Source organism: Polyodon spathula, chromosome 4 (assembly GCF_017654505.1).
Source record: "Polyodon spathula isolate WHYD16114869_AA chromosome 4, ASM1765450v1, whole genome shotgun sequence".
Lineage (NCBI taxonomy): Eukaryota > Metazoa > Chordata > Actinopteri > Acipenseriformes > Polyodontidae > Polyodon > Polyodon spathula.
The window spans coordinates 24,264,452-24,283,682 of record NC_054537.1 but is presented as its reverse complement, the minus strand read 5'-3'; the positions used below and the strand labels follow the sequence as shown (position 1 = coordinate 24,283,682).

General features: G+C 36.9%; 1 protein-coding gene across 1 annotated transcript in view; it reads right to left on the bottom strand.

The window, feature by feature from the left end:
- LOC121314343 (phosphatidylinositol 3,4,5-trisphosphate-dependent Rac exchanger 2 protein-like) overlaps positions 1-19,231 on the bottom strand; it is a 134,293-nt gene that overhangs the window by 27,558 nt on the left and 87,504 nt on the right. The window contains exons 26-35 of the mRNA XM_041247483.1: positions 19,078-19,231; positions 17,731-17,825; positions 17,363-17,445; positions 16,645-16,735; positions 14,710-14,838; positions 12,806-12,847; positions 11,536-11,753; positions 9,333-9,435; positions 8,120-8,263; positions 6,342-6,456 (exon numbers count right to left, since the gene is read on the bottom strand). The exon at positions 19,078-19,231 is cut by the window's right edge and continues 26 nt beyond it. Of these exons, the coding sequence (XP_041103417.1) occupies positions 6,342-6,456; positions 8,120-8,263; positions 9,333-9,435; positions 11,536-11,753; positions 12,806-12,847; positions 14,710-14,838; positions 16,645-16,735; positions 17,363-17,445; positions 17,731-17,825; positions 19,078-19,231 (1,174 nt within the window). The remainder of the gene's footprint in view (positions 1-6,341; positions 6,457-8,119; positions 8,264-9,332; positions 9,436-11,535; positions 11,754-12,805; positions 12,848-14,709; positions 14,839-16,644; positions 16,736-17,362; positions 17,446-17,730; positions 17,826-19,077) is intronic.

The window sequence follows — 19,231 nt, the reverse complement described above, 5'->3', positions numbered from 1 at the left end:
ATAATTTAAGCCGTCATCCCTTCTGCAGTGAAAGCTAACTCTGACTGGTTTATATACAGATGTTGGTATTTCTGGGCAATATTTATTTGAATCAACAACCTGAAACTTTTTTTTGGATCAATACGTGCTTGGAACAGCATATATAAAAATCAGCCAAAACAAAAACAAAACGTATTTAAACATAATTCTCTTACACAGATTTAGAAGTATTAAAATAAGTTGATATTTAAAAAAAAAAGCAGGACATTCATCATTTAGAGCCAGCCTAACCCTCCGAGAACTATATCCAGCCCAGGGGATTTTTGTTTTCCAGTTGCTATATCACCAAAGTCACCGCAGACAAGTTAGAATAATATTGCCTTGCAGTATTTCTGTGCCTTCTTGCTATTTGTGTTGTACTGGAGGCTGCACTGAATATGCAGGTAGATGTTCCTGGTACTGTGCTTACTGTTACATGTATGTTTCCAGTGGCTCAGTCTATGAAAACAGATTCACCAAATCATTAGGAATTGTGCAGTGCTTTCAGTAGCTGTTTGTGTTACTTTGAAGTCTGTCCATGGCTACTGTCAAAGCACTAATAATAAGGACGTTAAGTTTATCTTTTTCAGTTTGGTAGCTAAACTACGAAGACTGACTCTAGTAAGTACTGTATGAATTATATTCCTCTTTCTTTGTTGTCAGTTATGTTGGTGCTTTTGCAAAACCCTCTGGCAATTTGATTAGAATATTTTATTCTCACCTGGTAAAGGCAAGAATGTGTGGTGTGCATGGTGAGTCAAATAGGGGAGGGCAGGTTTGTGTCTTCGCTGGGGATTCTACTGAGAATGTTGCATTGGCTCTGGTGCTCCCACTGTCTAGGGTAGCAACGTCAGCAGGGGCAGTTTATCCTTAGTGCACTCATCTTGAAGTTATGTGTGCGATTCAGTGGCAACAAATTTCCGCTACCTACGGTAAGCACAATAAAACAATATTTTAAAAAGCCAGTACATTAACAAAAAACTTAAAAATCTATTCTGGGGCACAGCACATGCCGAGTGATGTTTGTAAAAGTCACACATTTTCCATCATCCAGGCTTTTCAAAAGGTTAAGAAGAAATCTCTATTTGATCAACATACATGTTTGGTGCATAAATTAGATTTCTTATATATAAGTAGGTTCTGATATTAATCTGTCATGGTTTTTTTTTTTCTGTTTCATTTCTTTCTCTTTCATTTGACTCCTCGGACAATACTCACGAATGTGCCTGGAGATGGCAAACTGGACAGTTCACTTGCAAGTTCAGAGTGCAAAGGTTTACTGTAACTGATCAGGCATATCTCACATCACAGCAGAAACTGCACACCCCACTAACTTTCTGCATAACAATCACAGGGATCCAACAGAGTGCAAAGGAATGCAGAACAGATGCCCTGAGGCACAACTCTTCAGTGAGCTTTGCTTGGTCCTTCACAGCATTGTATGATATTCTGAAAATACTGCTGTCCACAAAATGCCCACTGCCAAGTACACAGTTAAAAACTGCTTTCTTGACTTTCAATTTAATCGTACAGGTGACACTTTTGTACTTCAGGTCATTCACCATTGAAAACTTGGAGGTGACACATTTTAGACTGTGCTGTACATATGGTAAAAATTCAAACCACAAAGATATTTATTCTACATCATTGCAATTTAAACTACATCCACCACCTTTAGTAATTATGTTCGTTTCCTCAATTCATACCACACCACTGTTAATTTAACATTTTGATGTTGTCATCCATGGTTCTGGGCAGATTTTCTGAGTGGGCGTTGGAAGCCTTAGAAAATATAAAAAGGAAAAATGCATAAAAATGTACAGTTTCACCAAGGAGAATGATTAATCACCTCCATATGTACTTAGTTAATCAATGGAATTTGTTTCAAAATAGCTGGATTTACTGCCATTTTTTTCACTTTCACCCCAGTTGTAACACCCCTTTCTCCCTGTGCCAGTACATGAGCTTCAGACTGTCACATTTCCTTAGAACGAAGGCTGGATTAACCATAACTCAATTATTCTACGTCTAGGCGTGATCAGGTGGCATTGCTGGCAAAAGAAAACTGCTGACACGAAAGGAAAGAGTTCAGATTTTGCAGTCTTAAATCAACACACTTCTGTGCTAATCTAACCAAGGCTGGACCTGGTTTCAACTTGGAAAACAGGATTCATGGGAAATGGTGCTCATAGCTCAGTAGGGGCCTCTCTTCCCTTTTGTTGAGAGCTCAACTACTAATGTATGACAGTAGTAATCAGTGCTGTGGATGAAGCTGGCAACAGCACTGTCCCTTAGGGTTATAGTAATCTGCTGTTGGCGGAGGAAAAAAAAAAAAAAAGCTAGGGGTATTATTTTAATTTAACGACTAAAGCTTTGTGATCTTTTAAAAAGCAGCACTATTAGTACCTGCATTTAAGGAAATAGCTGTTACAGTGACTGCTGGTACAGTATTCAATGTCTTGTGTTACAATACTTATGTTACAAGTTGAAATAAATTGTAAATTGAGATCCAGTACACAGCAACTTCATGTTCCCCATAGGTTAAAACCCTTTCCCTAGGCCAGCTGCATGGATACAATGCATCATTCAGGATTTTTTCACCAACATCACTCATCAGTCTTTGCTTTAAATTGTTCTACAAACGTCTGTAAAACCAAACATGGTTTAGCACTACGTGACATTTCTCCCCCACCTGCAAGTAGTTCAATGTCGTTTAATTGAAGACCTTTGGCAGCATGGGGTGCTGTTGTTGCACAAGGGCCTGTCTTGTGGATCGTCACACATTAGTCCGTGATTCTGTACAAATTCCACTGATTCTTTTCCTCAGTCCACCATAAACACTTCTATCTTTCAAGTACCTGCTTTTATCCTGTGCTGCATTGCGAAAATGTTCACACAAAGCAACACAAGTTTTCCCACAATGCTTTAACAGCCCAAAAGCTGGATGCAACCCACCTTGTACAAGAATACATATAACACCTTCATTTTCAACAATGCTGCACAACATTTTAACTCTCTGGAATTTTGGGGTGATGCATGATATAGCGAATATAGTTGAACCATAAGAGCTTTGAAGTGGTTCATACCAGATACTTCTGGAGATGCGTAATGAACAGCAAGTTCCGAACTATGAGCTGTACAAGGCCAGATAATGATGTTTGGAAATTAATCTTGCAATAAATTTGCAATGCTGTTCAAGCAGCACAGTCACAAGCTACTAAAACTGGGTGATCATTCAAGTAATCCTCAGTGAATTCCAGAGAAAACATTGTATTTATCAAAGCATAGGTTATGTCCTTAGCGCTCACATCAGCCAGTTCTATCAACTCAAGAAATAGGTTTATATGTTTCTTGTCATCAAGAATCACACGAATATATACGATCAGCATTGAAACTTGACTAAGAGCAGTAGTCAAGCATTACTGTAAATTTAGTTTTGTTTTCCATGTTACGTGGCAGTTTTGTTTTCATTTCCTTAGGAAAATAATGCAACATTGGCGTGCAAAATAAGTCATGTCAAGTCTATTCAAAATTTTAACATGCATTTTGCTTTAAAAAACACAACAGTTCAGCATAGCCTGTTTATACGCTGTGCTGAAAACGTTACTACGTACTTTCTACATCACAAGCTGCTATTGTTGCATAGGCTTCTACTAATGTGTCTTTTTTGGCAACTTCATTTATTTCCAGTGCAGCCTTGTGGCCAACAGAATCTCTATGTTCATAATTTCTTTTAAATTAGCAATATTTGTTGTTTGTTTTTGGTGTCTCAGTGGGGGAAATGCTGTATTGTGCCCACTACCTGGAAATGTTCATGTCATTGGTTTTTTTTTTTTACCCTGCTAAGGTTGTTATTTTTGGGCAAATACTGCATCCAAGTATACTTTTTTTGTGATAATCCACATTTTTATTTTTTTTTCACAGAATATGAGTGTCTGTTGAAAGACCAACATTCTGGCAAACCAAGTCCTTCAATAGTCAGCCATTAACTGAACATGAGGCTGAGCTTATAGTCAATATGGTTATCAGTAGTACTTACTTCATTCAGAAGATCTTTATTTACACATTGTACACCCTTTTCTTAATCTTTTTTGGCATTTTGCAGTTTGGAGTGTAAAAACATGACCTACTGATTGTTCGGTTGGTCACATTCAACCTTTTGAAAAAGAGGGTGCGACGCACTGATGTCACATCCTAAAACGTACGGCTACAGAACAGTTTCGTCATGCAAATCATGAAACAGGAAGGAGGCATTTTTTTACATGGATATGTATAACATGGTGTTCTTTTTAGCAACAACATTTTTTTCTTCTGATACGGTTCATTTGCAAACTGGATAATTCTAGCCTGTCACTCAGACAAAGAGGTACCGGATCCAGCACAAATAAACCCCTGGATAAAGCCCCACAATACTATAGAAAAATTCAACCCTTATAGTATAATCAATATCTCAAATGCCTGTATGTGACTTGCATTTTTAACTCTATAAAATGAATGCAGTGTTGTTGTGCAATACCATATTTTAAAAGCAACACAAACAGTCATCAATTCTATTGACTAATTAAACATCGGATTTGCAACATGCAAGAAACGTTTCTAGGCTGAGGTAACCAACAACAGAACCAGTTTCATTAATATCTAACGTGATTCAATCCATCAATACTACTTCTATAAATAACTAATGAGCTAAAACTCTATGAATAGGGAACCAATACTTTGTGCTTTTTGCTCTGCTCATCCAGTTTCTTATTGTTCACTACTGTTCGTGTTCTTTGTACTGCAGTTACCAATTTCTAAATTGTGAAGAAGATGTTTACCTATTAGCAACCAGCAACAGGATCACCTGAACATAGATCAGTTTTTACATGTTGTTTTACAACCATATGCAAATACTGACTTTAGGCATGTATGATACATTTAGGAAGTAACCTGGTATATAGCAGTGCATTATCAGCTGAGAATTCCCTTCATTGTGCCTTTATTTCTCGACATCTGACCAAATTTGTATATAGTTCTAGAACCTCAATATATGTAAAACTATAAGTGTCAAAAGGATACAACTTAAAAAAAAAAAAAAAAAAAAAAAAAAACACATAATAAATGCGTAAGTAAATACATAAACAAACAAACAGAAAGTAAAGCTACAGGGAACCAATATAATAAGCCATATAGGAGAAAGACACATTGCCACTTTAAATTGGACAAATTACACTTTCAAGGCTGAACACATCTGTCCCTTTCTCCCTTTTGTCTAGTAACAGAGAATACAGAAGATGCCAGTTGCTAATGCATTCTGTCCTCACAAGCAGCACAAAGCAGTATTTTCTTATTCTGTCAAGGTTCATCTGCAGTGGATGCAAGTCATTATCAAGGTATAATGCAATCAGCTTTTAAAAAGTTGAACTGATTGCAAGGTTCCTGTCACAGATAGAAGTGAGCAGTCGTGCATACTGTATAAGGCATATGTACTGTTCCTGGTAACCTATAAAGCACTAAAAGTGACAGTAATCATTTTTTCTATCCTGGATAAAGGTGGCCTCAACTTCTTTGGTAGCAATCTTTTAACCTTTAGTACCACTTTAAACAAAAAAGATGAAGTCAGAACGAAGAATACAATTGTATCCTGGATATAAAGGTGAAGACATTCACAAACATTTCTAGTGACACAAACAAACATTTTTATGACAACTAGTTTCATGATTTGAAGGTCAAGCAGCTAACAGATACTGCTACAGTTAAACACTAACGTGAACTTACACTGACCATTTGAATACTTCATGTATAATTCCAGACGAGTGCCCTTCTCCAGACAGGCATGCATTCACAAAAGGTCAAGGTTTTAAATTTCTGAATCTACAAAAAGCTGCTCATTTAACTTCTATGTCTAGGTTGTCAGAAACATTTTCATGAGCATGCAATTATGTTGGCTTAACTGCCAAAAACATTCCTACATTTATTAAAGCAATTATAAAAATCCCTATAGCATGCTGCAAAATTATCTTAGACCTCTGTAAGAGATGTATCCTTTCTAATCCCGGTGGTTTCTGCAATGTTTATTAAATCGAAGTCTTCATGGTAAAATATGTTTTGCCAATCTGCTGTCTTGCCAACGATTTGTTCTTATAGGCAAAAAACAACAGCACATACATTTTAGAATACATTAAGTACAGCCGAGAATCTAAACAACCTTGCAGGGTTACTTTGAAGTATTTTTTTTAACTGAATTGAAAAACACAAGCCAAAACCATGGGCAATCATTTACCTCAGAGCTGTAAACAAGACACAAGATGTCCTTCAGACAAGACAAAAGAACGGGCACCTACCTGAGCTTCTGGTGGTACTGTTTAACCTTCTCCAGGGAAGTCGCATTAATCTGAGATTGAAATTCTTCCACAGATACGTTATCCCTGTAACAGTATCCCTCCATGCTCTCCAAAGCTGCATAAAACAGGGCAGATTAGAACCTCTTGTGTAACTAATTTACATTACAGTACCCTTGCAAAACAGGCATAATAAAGCTTATCAGTCAGACTTGAAAACAAATATATTAAAGTATGTTGAGGTCTTTAATGCCATTTTAAATGAACACTTAAAAACTAAGTACAATACATTAACTCCAAGGGCTCGACTGGATTTTCTATCTATTGTACACACAGTCCTGTTAAATATTTGCAATATTTGAAATGTTCAGACTTAAAGTGACGCAAAAAAAAAAGTATACTTGATTAAGCTCTATTCACATTTGGATCAGCCCCGCTGGCAGTCCTCTAGTGAGAGAGCCCTTTATTTATTCAGGAAAAGAGCGGTTTCTCTCTACTGGGCAAAATTTATACAGCAACTGAAAGGTGAGGGATACTGTAAACAAGAAAGCGAAACCCCCACCCCGTGGGGGTGGGGGGGGTGGGGGGGGATTACCCCAGGCTTGTCCAGATGGTGCCTTGTTTGGTTCTGTGTACAGATTCAGTTTGACTCTTCTTCTTTCAGATCATCTAGACGATCCAAGTACATTGCTGTCATTTAGCATTTGGCTCACAATTATGAGGGGTTCAGTATTATTTCACATGCTGAGTTTGAGGGTTTACATTTCTGGCTATATAATTTATTAGGAAAAATGTACTGCAGTCTTATTTTATTCTTGATGACTTAAACAAAATCAAATGTATCACCTCTGATTAGCACTGGCAACAATATCACTGGTCCCCTAATCCTTCTGATGGAATTCTTTAATTGCGGAATATCCAGATTTTTTTTTTTTTTTTTTTTTTTTTTGGAAACACACTATAGCTTTGTTAAGCTTAGACTTCTCTTCCTGATAAACTTTACTTCCAGCGTCAGACTCACTCACATGGTTTACAAAAGCCCCTTTCAAACTGGCACTCATACCCAGGTTACGACACGGGTCACAATCCTACGTAGTCTAAAACCACATACCCGGGTCGTACCCTGGTTTACCCAGGTCGGCAACCACCCACCTCAGGATGTGGGTTGACAAAATGCATGTTGGGCATTCGTAAGACGATGAAATAACAAACAGCCACGCCAGCGTGAAGGTTTCACTTCCGCAAGCAACATTTCTGTTTATTCTGTTTAGCCATATTGTTGTGTTTTGAGATACAGCACGAGCCAGATTGCAGCAGGGATGAAGAAACATTTGCTCTAATCAACATTTGGGCCGACGACTCAATCCAAAGAAGCGTCCGTAACAAGCTGCTTCCGGGGCATTGCTACACGTGTTGGGTTATTTGCTTTTGTCACCCAAGTCAACCCTGCTTCTTCAAAAGCAGGGGGGGAATCACGCAGCCAACCTGCATGACACTGGGTCACAACCTGGGTAGAGCATGGCAGTGTGACAGGAGCTATACAGTTGGATACACAGGAAGTAATGCGTTCTAGGAAAGCGTAAGTGTGGACATTGTTTTTTTCTAGAAAAATCTCCAGTCAGTCAAATGGTACTTCGACATCCCTCTAATTGATCTCAATAGAAAATAGATACGTACTTTGTATTCAACATCCATGTATATTTCTACATGCTGCACTATAAAACCTGCCTGGCTCTCTTAGTCACATGTTTTTTTCTATTCTACAGTCAGAGAGAACATACCTTGAGTGAAGAGTACAGGATAGATTTTAAATCCGCCACCATTCTTTAGCCTTTGCGGAAGCTTCTCAAAATTGTAACTCTCAAGATAGAAGTAAACTTTTAATGCTTGCCGACTTCCTTCAACCTGATACATGATGGGCATATCTATGGAAATTTAGAAGATAAAACAGTTTATTGGACTTGGCAGACTTCACTATTTCAAATGAATGCCTTCTATATAATTTCTGTTGTTCTGAACTAATACAGGTTATGTATGCTTTACTAGGCAAAGGTATTCCCCAGGGCTCGCTAGCAATATGATCAACATGTACTGTATGTTAATATACTGTATGTTAAGTAACATCAGTCTGTGTTGGCTACTGGCTAATGTAATCTTAATACTTTAACTTACTAGGCTAGTTTTCATTCTAGTTGTCCTACAATATTTTTTGGCTTTGAACAAATTCTGTAGTTTTCATCTGCATATATTGCCATGAACGCAAAAATAAGTAATACTTCAGTCCTCAATAAGCATTTCAACAGAAAACATTTTAATTAACTACCTAGAAAATCTTAATTACATGCAGTGTATCGATATACATTTGCAATCTTTACTATATAACTATACATGTCTTTGTACATCAACATATCACTTTTAAGAGAAAAAAAGTATAAATTGTACGTCATTTCCAAGTTGATCAATTTTAGTAGTTGAATAAAGCTGAATGAGAGGCATATAATTGTACAGTACAGATTATACATTTTAAACAAGTAAGCGTACAGAAAAGAGGATCTCTCTTAGAGAACCAGATTTATGGCTTAACACGATCACTGCTAAAATTGTGCTTAATGTGCTTTTTCATTATGTTGATTACATTTATATAGTACAAATATAAACAAAAAAAAAGGGGTAGTGTCAATGAATCCTTAAGGGTTAGAAGGCTTAGGCTGGTACAGAAATTGAAAGTATTGCAATGATATACAGTAGTGCCATTACATGTCATCTTTTTTATTGGAATAGAGCGACGGTAAAGGAGCTATGAGTTGTATTTAAGCCAGGCCTTAAAAGTGGAAAGCTTATTTAATTGTTACAGTTACACACATTTTTTAAACAATTAAAATTGTATGATAAGGTTATGACAACCCAGAAGATCAACTATACATGTTCACTGATACAACAGTTTTGCACTGCCCTTTATTTTCATGTTTAAATTAGGGAGTTCTGTGTACTTACTTGCAACTAGTGGATCTCCTTCAGAATGTCTAAAGTAAAAAGTAACTTTTTCCAGGTCCGCTAATGCAACTATTGTATCCTCCAACATCGCCAGCTCATCTGCCTAAAGACATCAGCACACAACAAAGCTACAGTTAAACCACTTCAAAATGACATTAATATTGGTTTTGTCTTTACAACACCAGAGATCAGAGTATTCAGCACCCAGCAGAGGAAGAGGGTGGCTGGTGCTTCTGCAGTGATATCAACACTTTTACAAAAACAAGGACAGCAGTTTTGCTTTAATATTCCGTTTATGGTATTTTTTTCTTCTTCTGAAACCTTATTGAAACACCAACTCGCTTTCAATATATAAATTTAAAAAAAAACTACCCCTGTAAGGTTTACATGTTGAACACAAGGTCATCAACACATTTTTCCAAAGCTATTTGAGTTCTATATCTGAACTAGACTCTAAAATGTGTGTGCTGGTTCCGACTGTTGCCAAACAGTCTATTTTACTGTACCATCCCCATAATTAAACTGGATCAAGAGGTTAAGAAAACATAATTGTGTTTTAATTATTATTCAAAAACCGAAAATGTTGCTTGAAATATGATAGCCATATTTGGTTGCAGGTCAAGATCACCAGAACATCTTGAGTTTCTATGTATAATCTGGCAAATATGAAGTCAAAAAAAAAAAAGTGGCAAAAACGCTTTTACTAAAACATATTCTGTACAGCGTATGGGCTAGGTGTGCCATGGATGCAAAAAAGCCTTGTGCAAAAAAAAAAAAAAAAAAAAAAAAAAACTTGATTCTGTTAAAAACATGTTTTAGATGTTAGCAGCACACACAGTGTAGGGTCTTTCCTTGCATTTCGCATGTTTTGTTTCATTTTTATATTTTCGTTGTTTTGGTACACAAAGGAACCCTTTTTAAATTATCTTACTAGTGCTGGAATTTAGATCTACCAGTTTTAAAATCAATTGAATAGACCCCATACAATAACTGACCATCAAATGATCCTTTATTAATATTTGAGCAGCTTTCTATATATGCACCAAGTTAATCAATGTTTCTGCATCAGAGTAGCAGTGCTATTTAACAATTCCCTTTAGACATGGCAATGCTGAAGCAACAAATCCCAGTCAGAACTCCATTTTCAAAGCTGAAATCCTGCTGGTTTTGTTATTAACACTTATTGTGGCAAAAAGGATCGATCTACCAAAAAAAAAAAAAAAAAAAAATAGGTACTCCTATGTTAATAACATACATCTTCCACCACAGCTTTAATTAAAAACATTAGCGCTATCAGAATCATGAAAACTTATATCATCATGACAAGCATCTCCTTATATTCCCAGAAAGATAGGCTGAGATAGCTGATGCCAGGATTAGCAGCTGACAGCAACAGGACCCGCTGCACAGTTTGCATTTGGGGTAGTAAAAAATAAATCCAGTTTGTTTAAGCTTACCCCTGACCACATCCCGAGCCTCCTTACCCCGCTACGTTACAGTAAATAACCAGGAGTTATTGTACATTAATACTCAGAACCAAGGACTGGGGCGATGAGATCTGGGTTTAAAATCATTTGGGAATGCCCCTACACATACTTTTTTAAAAAATGTATACTGTATGTACATACACTTAGTTTTCTTTCAGTACAAATCTTGTCCTACATCTTGCACACAGTGGTAAGTTTCCTGTCAAAACATGTATTTAGTGGTTTTTACTTGGTTTGGTTACTGGGGTATGGAGGTTCAAAACAAGTTGAAGTGTCTGGAGTTTAATGTGTAAATCCTACTTGTTTGTCATTGGACCAGCTGAAATGGAAATGAAAATGAAAATAGAAGCTAGCAGAAATCCAGAAATGTTGTTTTTTTTTATTATTTTTTTATCTTCATGTCAGGAGAGAATGAACCAAAATGAAATCCAGTCTAAAAGAATAATTGCTTACTGTCTCTATTTAAAGAACGTGGTGGTTATTATACTGCTGACCAATAGACTAGACAGACAAAGCACACGCCCCCTCATTAAATAAACAACAAAGCTGTTTTTGTACTAGAATGAGGTGAAAGAAGTTGGTGTCTTTTGCAGCTGAAGTGTATTAGCCTTATAGCAGAGCCTATTCTATAAATATGAGCTGAATGCAAACAACTAATAACTTTACCAAAAGCACCTGTATTAGTTTAAATTTGAGTTTGAACACTTCCCCCTTACCAGATTTGGTGAAAGCAGGGACTGGAAGTGAAACAGCAGCCCTGTGTAGGCTATCTGCTCCAGCCACCTTTTGCTGGCCTCCTGAGTCTCAGTTTCGTATTCCTTGCCAGTGTGGTGTGTCTGATTCAAGACAGCCAATAGCTGCTCCGAGAAAGCAAAGACTGCGGCAACCAGGCTTTGGCAGAAAACCATGTCTCTTCTGAGCTGAATCTCCGAATCTACAGATGTATAGCACAAAAAAGTAATTAACAGGAGCAAAACAAAAAGCATGGACATAGTGTGAAAAAGACTGCAATGATATATGCAGAGGTTAAAAATAATGTGCCAGTGAAAAGGTTAATTATTCCTGGACAACTGGAAAGGAACCTTATTGAGATAATCGTAGAATATAGCTTGTAAAGACAAGTGGTCTGTACTGTTAACATGGCCATAGCTTTAGAAAATGTGGCACTGAAATGGTTAACGGTAATGTATCAGTGAAATTGCCAGAGGTTAAAGCAATGTTTACAGGACAACACAGGTAATAAAACTTAAGAATATCAGAATACAGTTGTATACCAACATTACAATTAAATGTACTGTCCCTATGGAGCTGAAGAGGTCAATTTCATGGTGAGAAACACATCTGACATGAAATCTTCATAGAACCCTAGAAATATGGTGTAATTAACTCAGATGGTTTCTGAGATACAAGGCTTTGACACAGGCAGCAGTAGTGTTGTAAAAAAATTGAGGGAAAGGGCTCATATTTTGTATGACTCCCATGATAGAACTTGCCCAAGAGAACCATAGAATATAAATGTACTGCGTATGAAGCCAAGCTCTCAAACAAACAGTCACATGACCCAATATGGCAGCCATCTTAGGTCACAAGTCAAAGTCTCTTGTCTCCATTGCCCACTGATTAACACATTTTCTGTTCTAAAGCACTTAACAAATTACTAAAGGATCCTCAGTTTTTTTTTTTTTTTATTAAAAACTGTTGAATAATAAAGGGTTACAGTTTTACACTTTTTCTAAAGCATACAGTATGTACAGGTAAATGAATGAATATTTAATTGTATAATTTATACACTATCTTTCCCTGTCAAACCAAGAAGCTGCCACCAAAATGTATGTCTCTAGGTGAGATAAATTTGCTGCTTACCAAGATGAGAACGGTTTGGATTTGAGAGCATGCAAATTAAGCAGACCATCTGCAAACAACACTTCTTCATAGAGACCTAAAACATCCTTTATTTAAAGGAGATAAACTGAAGTCTTGACTGACCTGTGTATTCAAGCAGAGCCAAAAGGATGCGTGTCTTCACCTCTGAAAAAAAAAAAAAAAAAAAAAAGTTTCAGCTTAATTTTCATTTAGATTTCCTATTCTGCTGAAAGTTCTTTTTTTCAAAGACCAATTCAGTATACCTCTCAAAATGAACAGACAGATTTTATTAGTGTTAAAAAAGGGGTTAGACTGCATAGACAGTAACACTTCCAATATACATCAAAGGTAAAATATATCTGACTTAAGATCTGAGCAGGATTTGTTTACTAAGCACCTCTAAATATTCAAGCTGTAGAATAAAAATACTGCATCAGATGGAGTCAGTACTACTTCAATGAAAAGCAGGAATGACTGCAGCTGTTTCAGTGTTCATCCTGAATGAATTCCAAGAACATCCTGCAGGGGCGCTAGTCATGTCTCTAGCTGTTAACATTAGGTTGGATCTCATGCACTGTCCGGTTAATAGTGTCTTTACCCTACTTCAGCATGTTTCTGAAATTAAGATGACTTGTAGTTTTTGCAGGGATAACATTTCGGTATGTGTTAGATATGTTAAGAAACACAAATCATTTACATGTTATCATACTCTTGCATACATGCACACACAACACAACCCTCTATATTACATTAAATTGAAGATCAACAACTGAAATAGCCAAGTTGCAATTTAAAAGATGTCACAACAGCAGCCACTCTGGCCCTTTGTAGAGTGAATACACAGTTTTGTACTTTACAGGGCCCTGCAATGTACAATATTATAAATACAGTACTGGCACAAATTATGGAAACAAGAAATTATTTATGTGGGTGGGGACTTTATTACACATTTTTCCCTCAATCAGACCTGTTACTGAGTAAATATCTTGGTATCACTAATTAGATCACGGTTTTTTTCTTTAAAAATATGCAAAACATTTGAATGAACAAGTCTCAGTCAGAAATCATACAATAGTGAACAAATGCTCCGCCTAGACATTCAGCATTGGTAGATCACAGGGTACTACTGAACTTGTGAGACGGATTGCTCATGCAGCACCCCAAACTATACTGTATTTTATTACATAAAAGTTATATAAGAATAATTTAACAGCAAGCTAATCTCATTGTGAAATAATTTCCAGCTGATTTAAGTTATCTGAGACAAACCACCTGATACAAAAGTTACAGGTGGCTACATAACATCAGAATCAGGGTCAACTATGAATTACATATAATTATTACTTCAAGATAAATGAATGACACATCTGAATACACTAAAGACCAGGTCTAATTGCAGTCTACTTCTTAGACAAGTAGTCGTGGTACCAATTAAGTGTATTGAGCCCGTAAATTAATTGGAAATGAATACCCACGGTAAAGAATATGTATGCAATTAAAATCAACCAAAACAATAAGGGACTTGTGAGAACATTGCTTTTCTAATGAATTAAGGATGCTTTTTTTAAGTCTGTCAATTAAACTTTTAAGACACCTGCAGGATAATGACATTTAAACTTAAAACCCGGTTGGATTAGATGACCTGCAAGGTTTTTCAGTTATGTAGGTATCAAAAGGAAACCATATACACCTTGAACTGGCAGAGTATATCTTAGTGATAAAAAGGTTGAGACCCAGTAAATTGTTCATACTCCCAGGGGGCAAGCCTCTGCTGTATTTCTCATGGATCTGGATCATGGATTATTTGAAACCCTCTACAGCTCCTCTTGCCCAACATATAATTCCAATTACACAACCATAGACCCCAGACGACTAAAACTACATTTCACAGGTATAACCTGTTTATCTTGGATCATGTAGTATATACTGAACATCCCTGAGGACGTGTTACGCATCACTGACAATGAAATCATTCAGAAATATTGTGTTTTATTATTTATTTATTTTTTTCTGTTTCTGCGACTGACCTTCCACAAACTTGCCGATGGTCTGTGTTAGATTCTGGACACTGCTGGGAAGGTTCCACGGGTCCTGCTTGATGTGAAGTCGCAGTTTCTTAGTGCAGTTAACCTTGGGCTCCATCTCCTGCTGGAACTCTGTTCCAAAATGTCCAGCATTATCATCAATGAGCACCCACAAGAAATGCATTAGTGTAGTGTAAAGGGATTGTTTTGTAAATTAAAAGTCAATATTCAGATCCCTAGCAACCAGCCAGCCAGGTTACTTGAGTTTTTAAAGATCTTTCAAATGCAATTATAATATAGTTTAAAAGTTTAAAGTTTCTACTTCCTGCTACCTAATTACTTCCTGTGAGGTAGTTCAGTTTGCAACCACACCACTGGAGTGAATCTGACCTATTGTATAGGAAGTGACTGGGCAACAGGAAGAAACATCTTTCTTTTGTATTAGCGGTATATCTTTGCTGAGAAACCACAACAACGACTAAGATTCTTCATTAAAATAGAAAAACAAGCACTTCCTTCTAAAAGAGGAGCTAAATGTAATTTACACTAAATACTGTAGTTCAAGCTCAAGAACAAACTAAGAGGTCATCAGCACAAGAAAAGGGGGTACAGAGATAACGCTGCTTGTGTTAAGAAGACGAAAGGAGATTCTGCCTCCATAATGAATCCTGTGTGTTTGGATTTGTTTTTATGGTGTTACTATTTTACCACAGTAGAGGGCATACATGTGTTCAGCACTTTTTTTCCCTCTGCGTTTCATATCAACCAGATGCTTAACAGTAGACTATGCGTATGAAAGAAGGTTAAAAGGTACAGAATTTAGATGTTGGGGTACTTTTTCATGGTGGGTGCTTTGTGTGATGATAAACCAGGGGAATCCTATGTTTTATCGGGGAATCCAGGATGTACTTCAGTACTTAAGCTTGTCAGCAGATCAATACTTAAGCTTGTAACTGCTTTATCTCCCAGTCTAAAGGCTTCTCACTGTTTCCATTCTCCCTTATTGGACACTGAAAAAAGTACACTGCATGCAGGCAACATAATACGTGTACATTCTTTTTTATGAAAAGTCTGGCATTTCATCTTGTAAGATAAAATGGAAAACATACACAGTTCATTAATTAAAATGAATTACTAGACATTAAGATTTAGGGTTCAATTAACAAAACCCCTGATTACTTGAGTGAATAGACTTAGCCATGCACCTTAGCGACGGACACACTTCTTCAGGTGGGCAAGATACTCCGTATTTATAGAAGAAAAATGGGAGGAAACCCAGTTTTTGCTCAAAAGAGCTAACTTCCCAACGTTTCAGTATGTTTACACGTGCATAAGACAAAGAAATATACAACAGCATGGAACACTTTTCAATCTAAACAATTCATATTTTAAAGACATTGCTCAAAATGAAATTCTCTGATATCAAATAAAAGACAGTCCATGAATAAATAAAACTATACTGATGTATACAGTAAATGTTAGTCATTCTGTTAAACCAGATATTTGACCAAATTGCTACATCTTTTATGGAGTTTGACAAATAAATATATATCATTTGGCAGGTATATAACTTCTAGTCTTTTTTGTCGTTCAGTAAAATCTCTGAATGGCTGTAACATATATGACATTTATACTACCTGAGTTCTAAAACAACACTAAATATGCATCTGTAATGACATAAAGTGAAATGAAAACCATTGTGAAAATATTGCTAATAAGTCAGACCATATGCATACACAATGCTAATATCAGTTACTAATACCGTTATAAACCCTTTGAATGAAGAAAGACAAAAGCACATAATACCTGAGGTTCTACAACTCTGTGACCCTGTTAAGGAAGACAACTCTGTTGCCTAAGGCATCTGTAAGCATGCACCCTTGTGACCACACCACAATTTCCTGCTGATTCTAGCTGGTAGCTCCAACTGTTACATACCTTGTAGCCCTCGACCTGGAGTGAAGCATTTCGTCTGCTCAAAGGCCTTTGCCACAGCTGGACCCTTTAGAAGACTTGTGGTTGACTCCACCTATTAGGATCAAAGCAAAAATGAGATGAAATGACTATGAAAATCCCACTTTGTTACTGTTATAATGTTCTTGTTTAAGCAACAAATCCTTTTAAAATCAATGATCAGAAAAAAGGAGCAACCTCTAGTGTAGAAGGAACTCGGTAACCCATTGTGATGCTCTGTGGTCTATGCTGTGATGAAGGCAACAGTTTTGAGATATTCTGCTGTTTACAGCTGACTTATGCCCTATGCTGGTTTGTTGAAGCCTGAAGATGTGCTTTGTGACATAATACGCGTGGTATAACAGAAACATGAAGGTTAACTATGTTCTCTACTGGTTTAGCATGTGCAGATAACTTTTTTGGCTTAATTGTAGAGCTTGACACGAGAACACCACAATACATTTCACATTGCCTTTTGTAAAAAGCAAAAACTAGGAACTCCAATAAAACTAACATCCGGAAAAATATTTCTAATGAAAAAAAATTGCGTTCCCAGAACAGCAAGAGTTTTAGTTAAGATGACTGCTTTTGTGCGATTCATTTTATTTTCTATAAAACAAGTGAAGAACAATTCCACAAGTTAGAACTTGATAAGTATCAAAACCCCAAGATTGTATAAATACATACATAAAAACACGCTTACCTGACTAAAGAGATGTTCCAGAAAGCCATGTAATTTCTTTTGCTTATCATGAGAAATCCGTACGCTAAGGGGCAGCTCATCTCCTGTTGACGGACATTAGTAAAATCAGCATGAGGGATCTGAACAGCAACCATGGAATAAGGCCCCATAATCTAGAAAAAGGGTGCTCACTTGTTCATAAATCTAACAATACAAGGCAGCAAAGAACAAAGAATCTTGATTGAATTTTGCAGGTCGTTGCCCATCATAAAAAAACACCAACATCAACAGGTGGTGTATTACTGGACAACAATATCTGAATCATTAAAAACTTTGACAAACATCCCTTATCAGGACAAAGATCCTTTATCCAAATAACTTTACCTTACCTGAATCCATCTCATCACTGTGTACGTATGAACTACAATGGCTGCTGCAGATGCTGGTGAAAGAGGCTATTGAGTTCCTGTTGCTGTTACAGTCACTGCAGAGAAAACACAACAATGTAAGTACAGAGGTTCCCTTTAATGCACGGTAACAGTAGAGTATTTAGCATTCATCCACAGTAAGCTATACATTATACATTCAGCTCTGGGGCACAGTTATGTATTTATTAATTTGTTTCAGCTAATCCATGTGTCACACTGGCATTAAGAACATAAGAACATAAGAACATAAGAACATAAGAAAGTTTACAAACGAGAGGAGGCCATTCGGCCCATCTTGCTCGTTTGGTTGTTAGTAGCTTATTGATCCCAGAATCTCATCAAGCGGCTTCTTGAAGGATCCCAGGGTGTCGGCTTCAACAACATTACTGGGGAGTTGATTCCAGACCCTCACAATACTCTGTGTAAAAAAGTGTCTCCTATTTTCTGTTCTGAATGCCCCTTTGTCTAATCTCCATTTGTGACCCCTGGTCCTTGTTTCTTTTTTCAGGCTGAAAAAGTCCCTTGGGTCGACACTGTCAATACCTTTTAGAATTTTGAATGCTTGAATTAGCTCGCCACGTAGTCGTCTTTGTTCAAGACTGAACAGATTCAATTATTTTAGCCTGTCTGCATATGACATGCCTTTTAAGCCCAGAATAATTCTGGTCGCTCTTCTTTGCACTCTTTCTAGAGCAGTAACATCTTTTTTATAGCGAGGTGACCAGAACTGAATACAATATTCAAGATGAGGTCTTACTAATGCATTGTACAGTTTTAACATTACTTCCCTTGATTTAAATTCGACACTTTTCACAATGTATCCAAGCATCTTGTTAGCCTTTTTTGTATTGATGAAGCAGAAAAAAAAGTCTAAATGGGTGTCATTTTTTCTCATAATTGTATCATAAATTTCATAAGCATAAACTCAACTGCATATTTGATAAGAAATAAATAAAGAAATCAGACAATTTCAATAGTTTAATTCCAATCCAAAATTCCTAGTAAATTTCAGTTTTTACAATGTGTGCAGCAAAGTAAAGCCTCCAACAAAAAAGTGGTACTGTGCAGGAAAAACTATTCTTGCTGTGTTGAGATTATTAGGCGATTTCACTCAGTGCTACATTAACAGCCGTTATTCTCACATAAGAAGTGGTGCTAATGACAAATTGGAGTAAAAAATATACACATTCCCCACAGTGTACTACTCCACAGCAATGGATTTCCAGTGTGTATCATGGCAGTGTTCCAACACACGGTTCTCATTGAAGAGGAAGACAGCAGGACTTACGAATATCACGTCAGGGTTACCTGTACGAATCTCTGTTGCTGATGGTGTCATGACCAGAGTCCTCCTGCTCGTCGGCAGCTACATTGAAGCAGACCCTCTTGCCATTACGCTCCCCCCTCTCGTTGTCATTGTCTGTGGTGATGTAGGTCTCCACTGTTTTGCACTCTGAAGCTG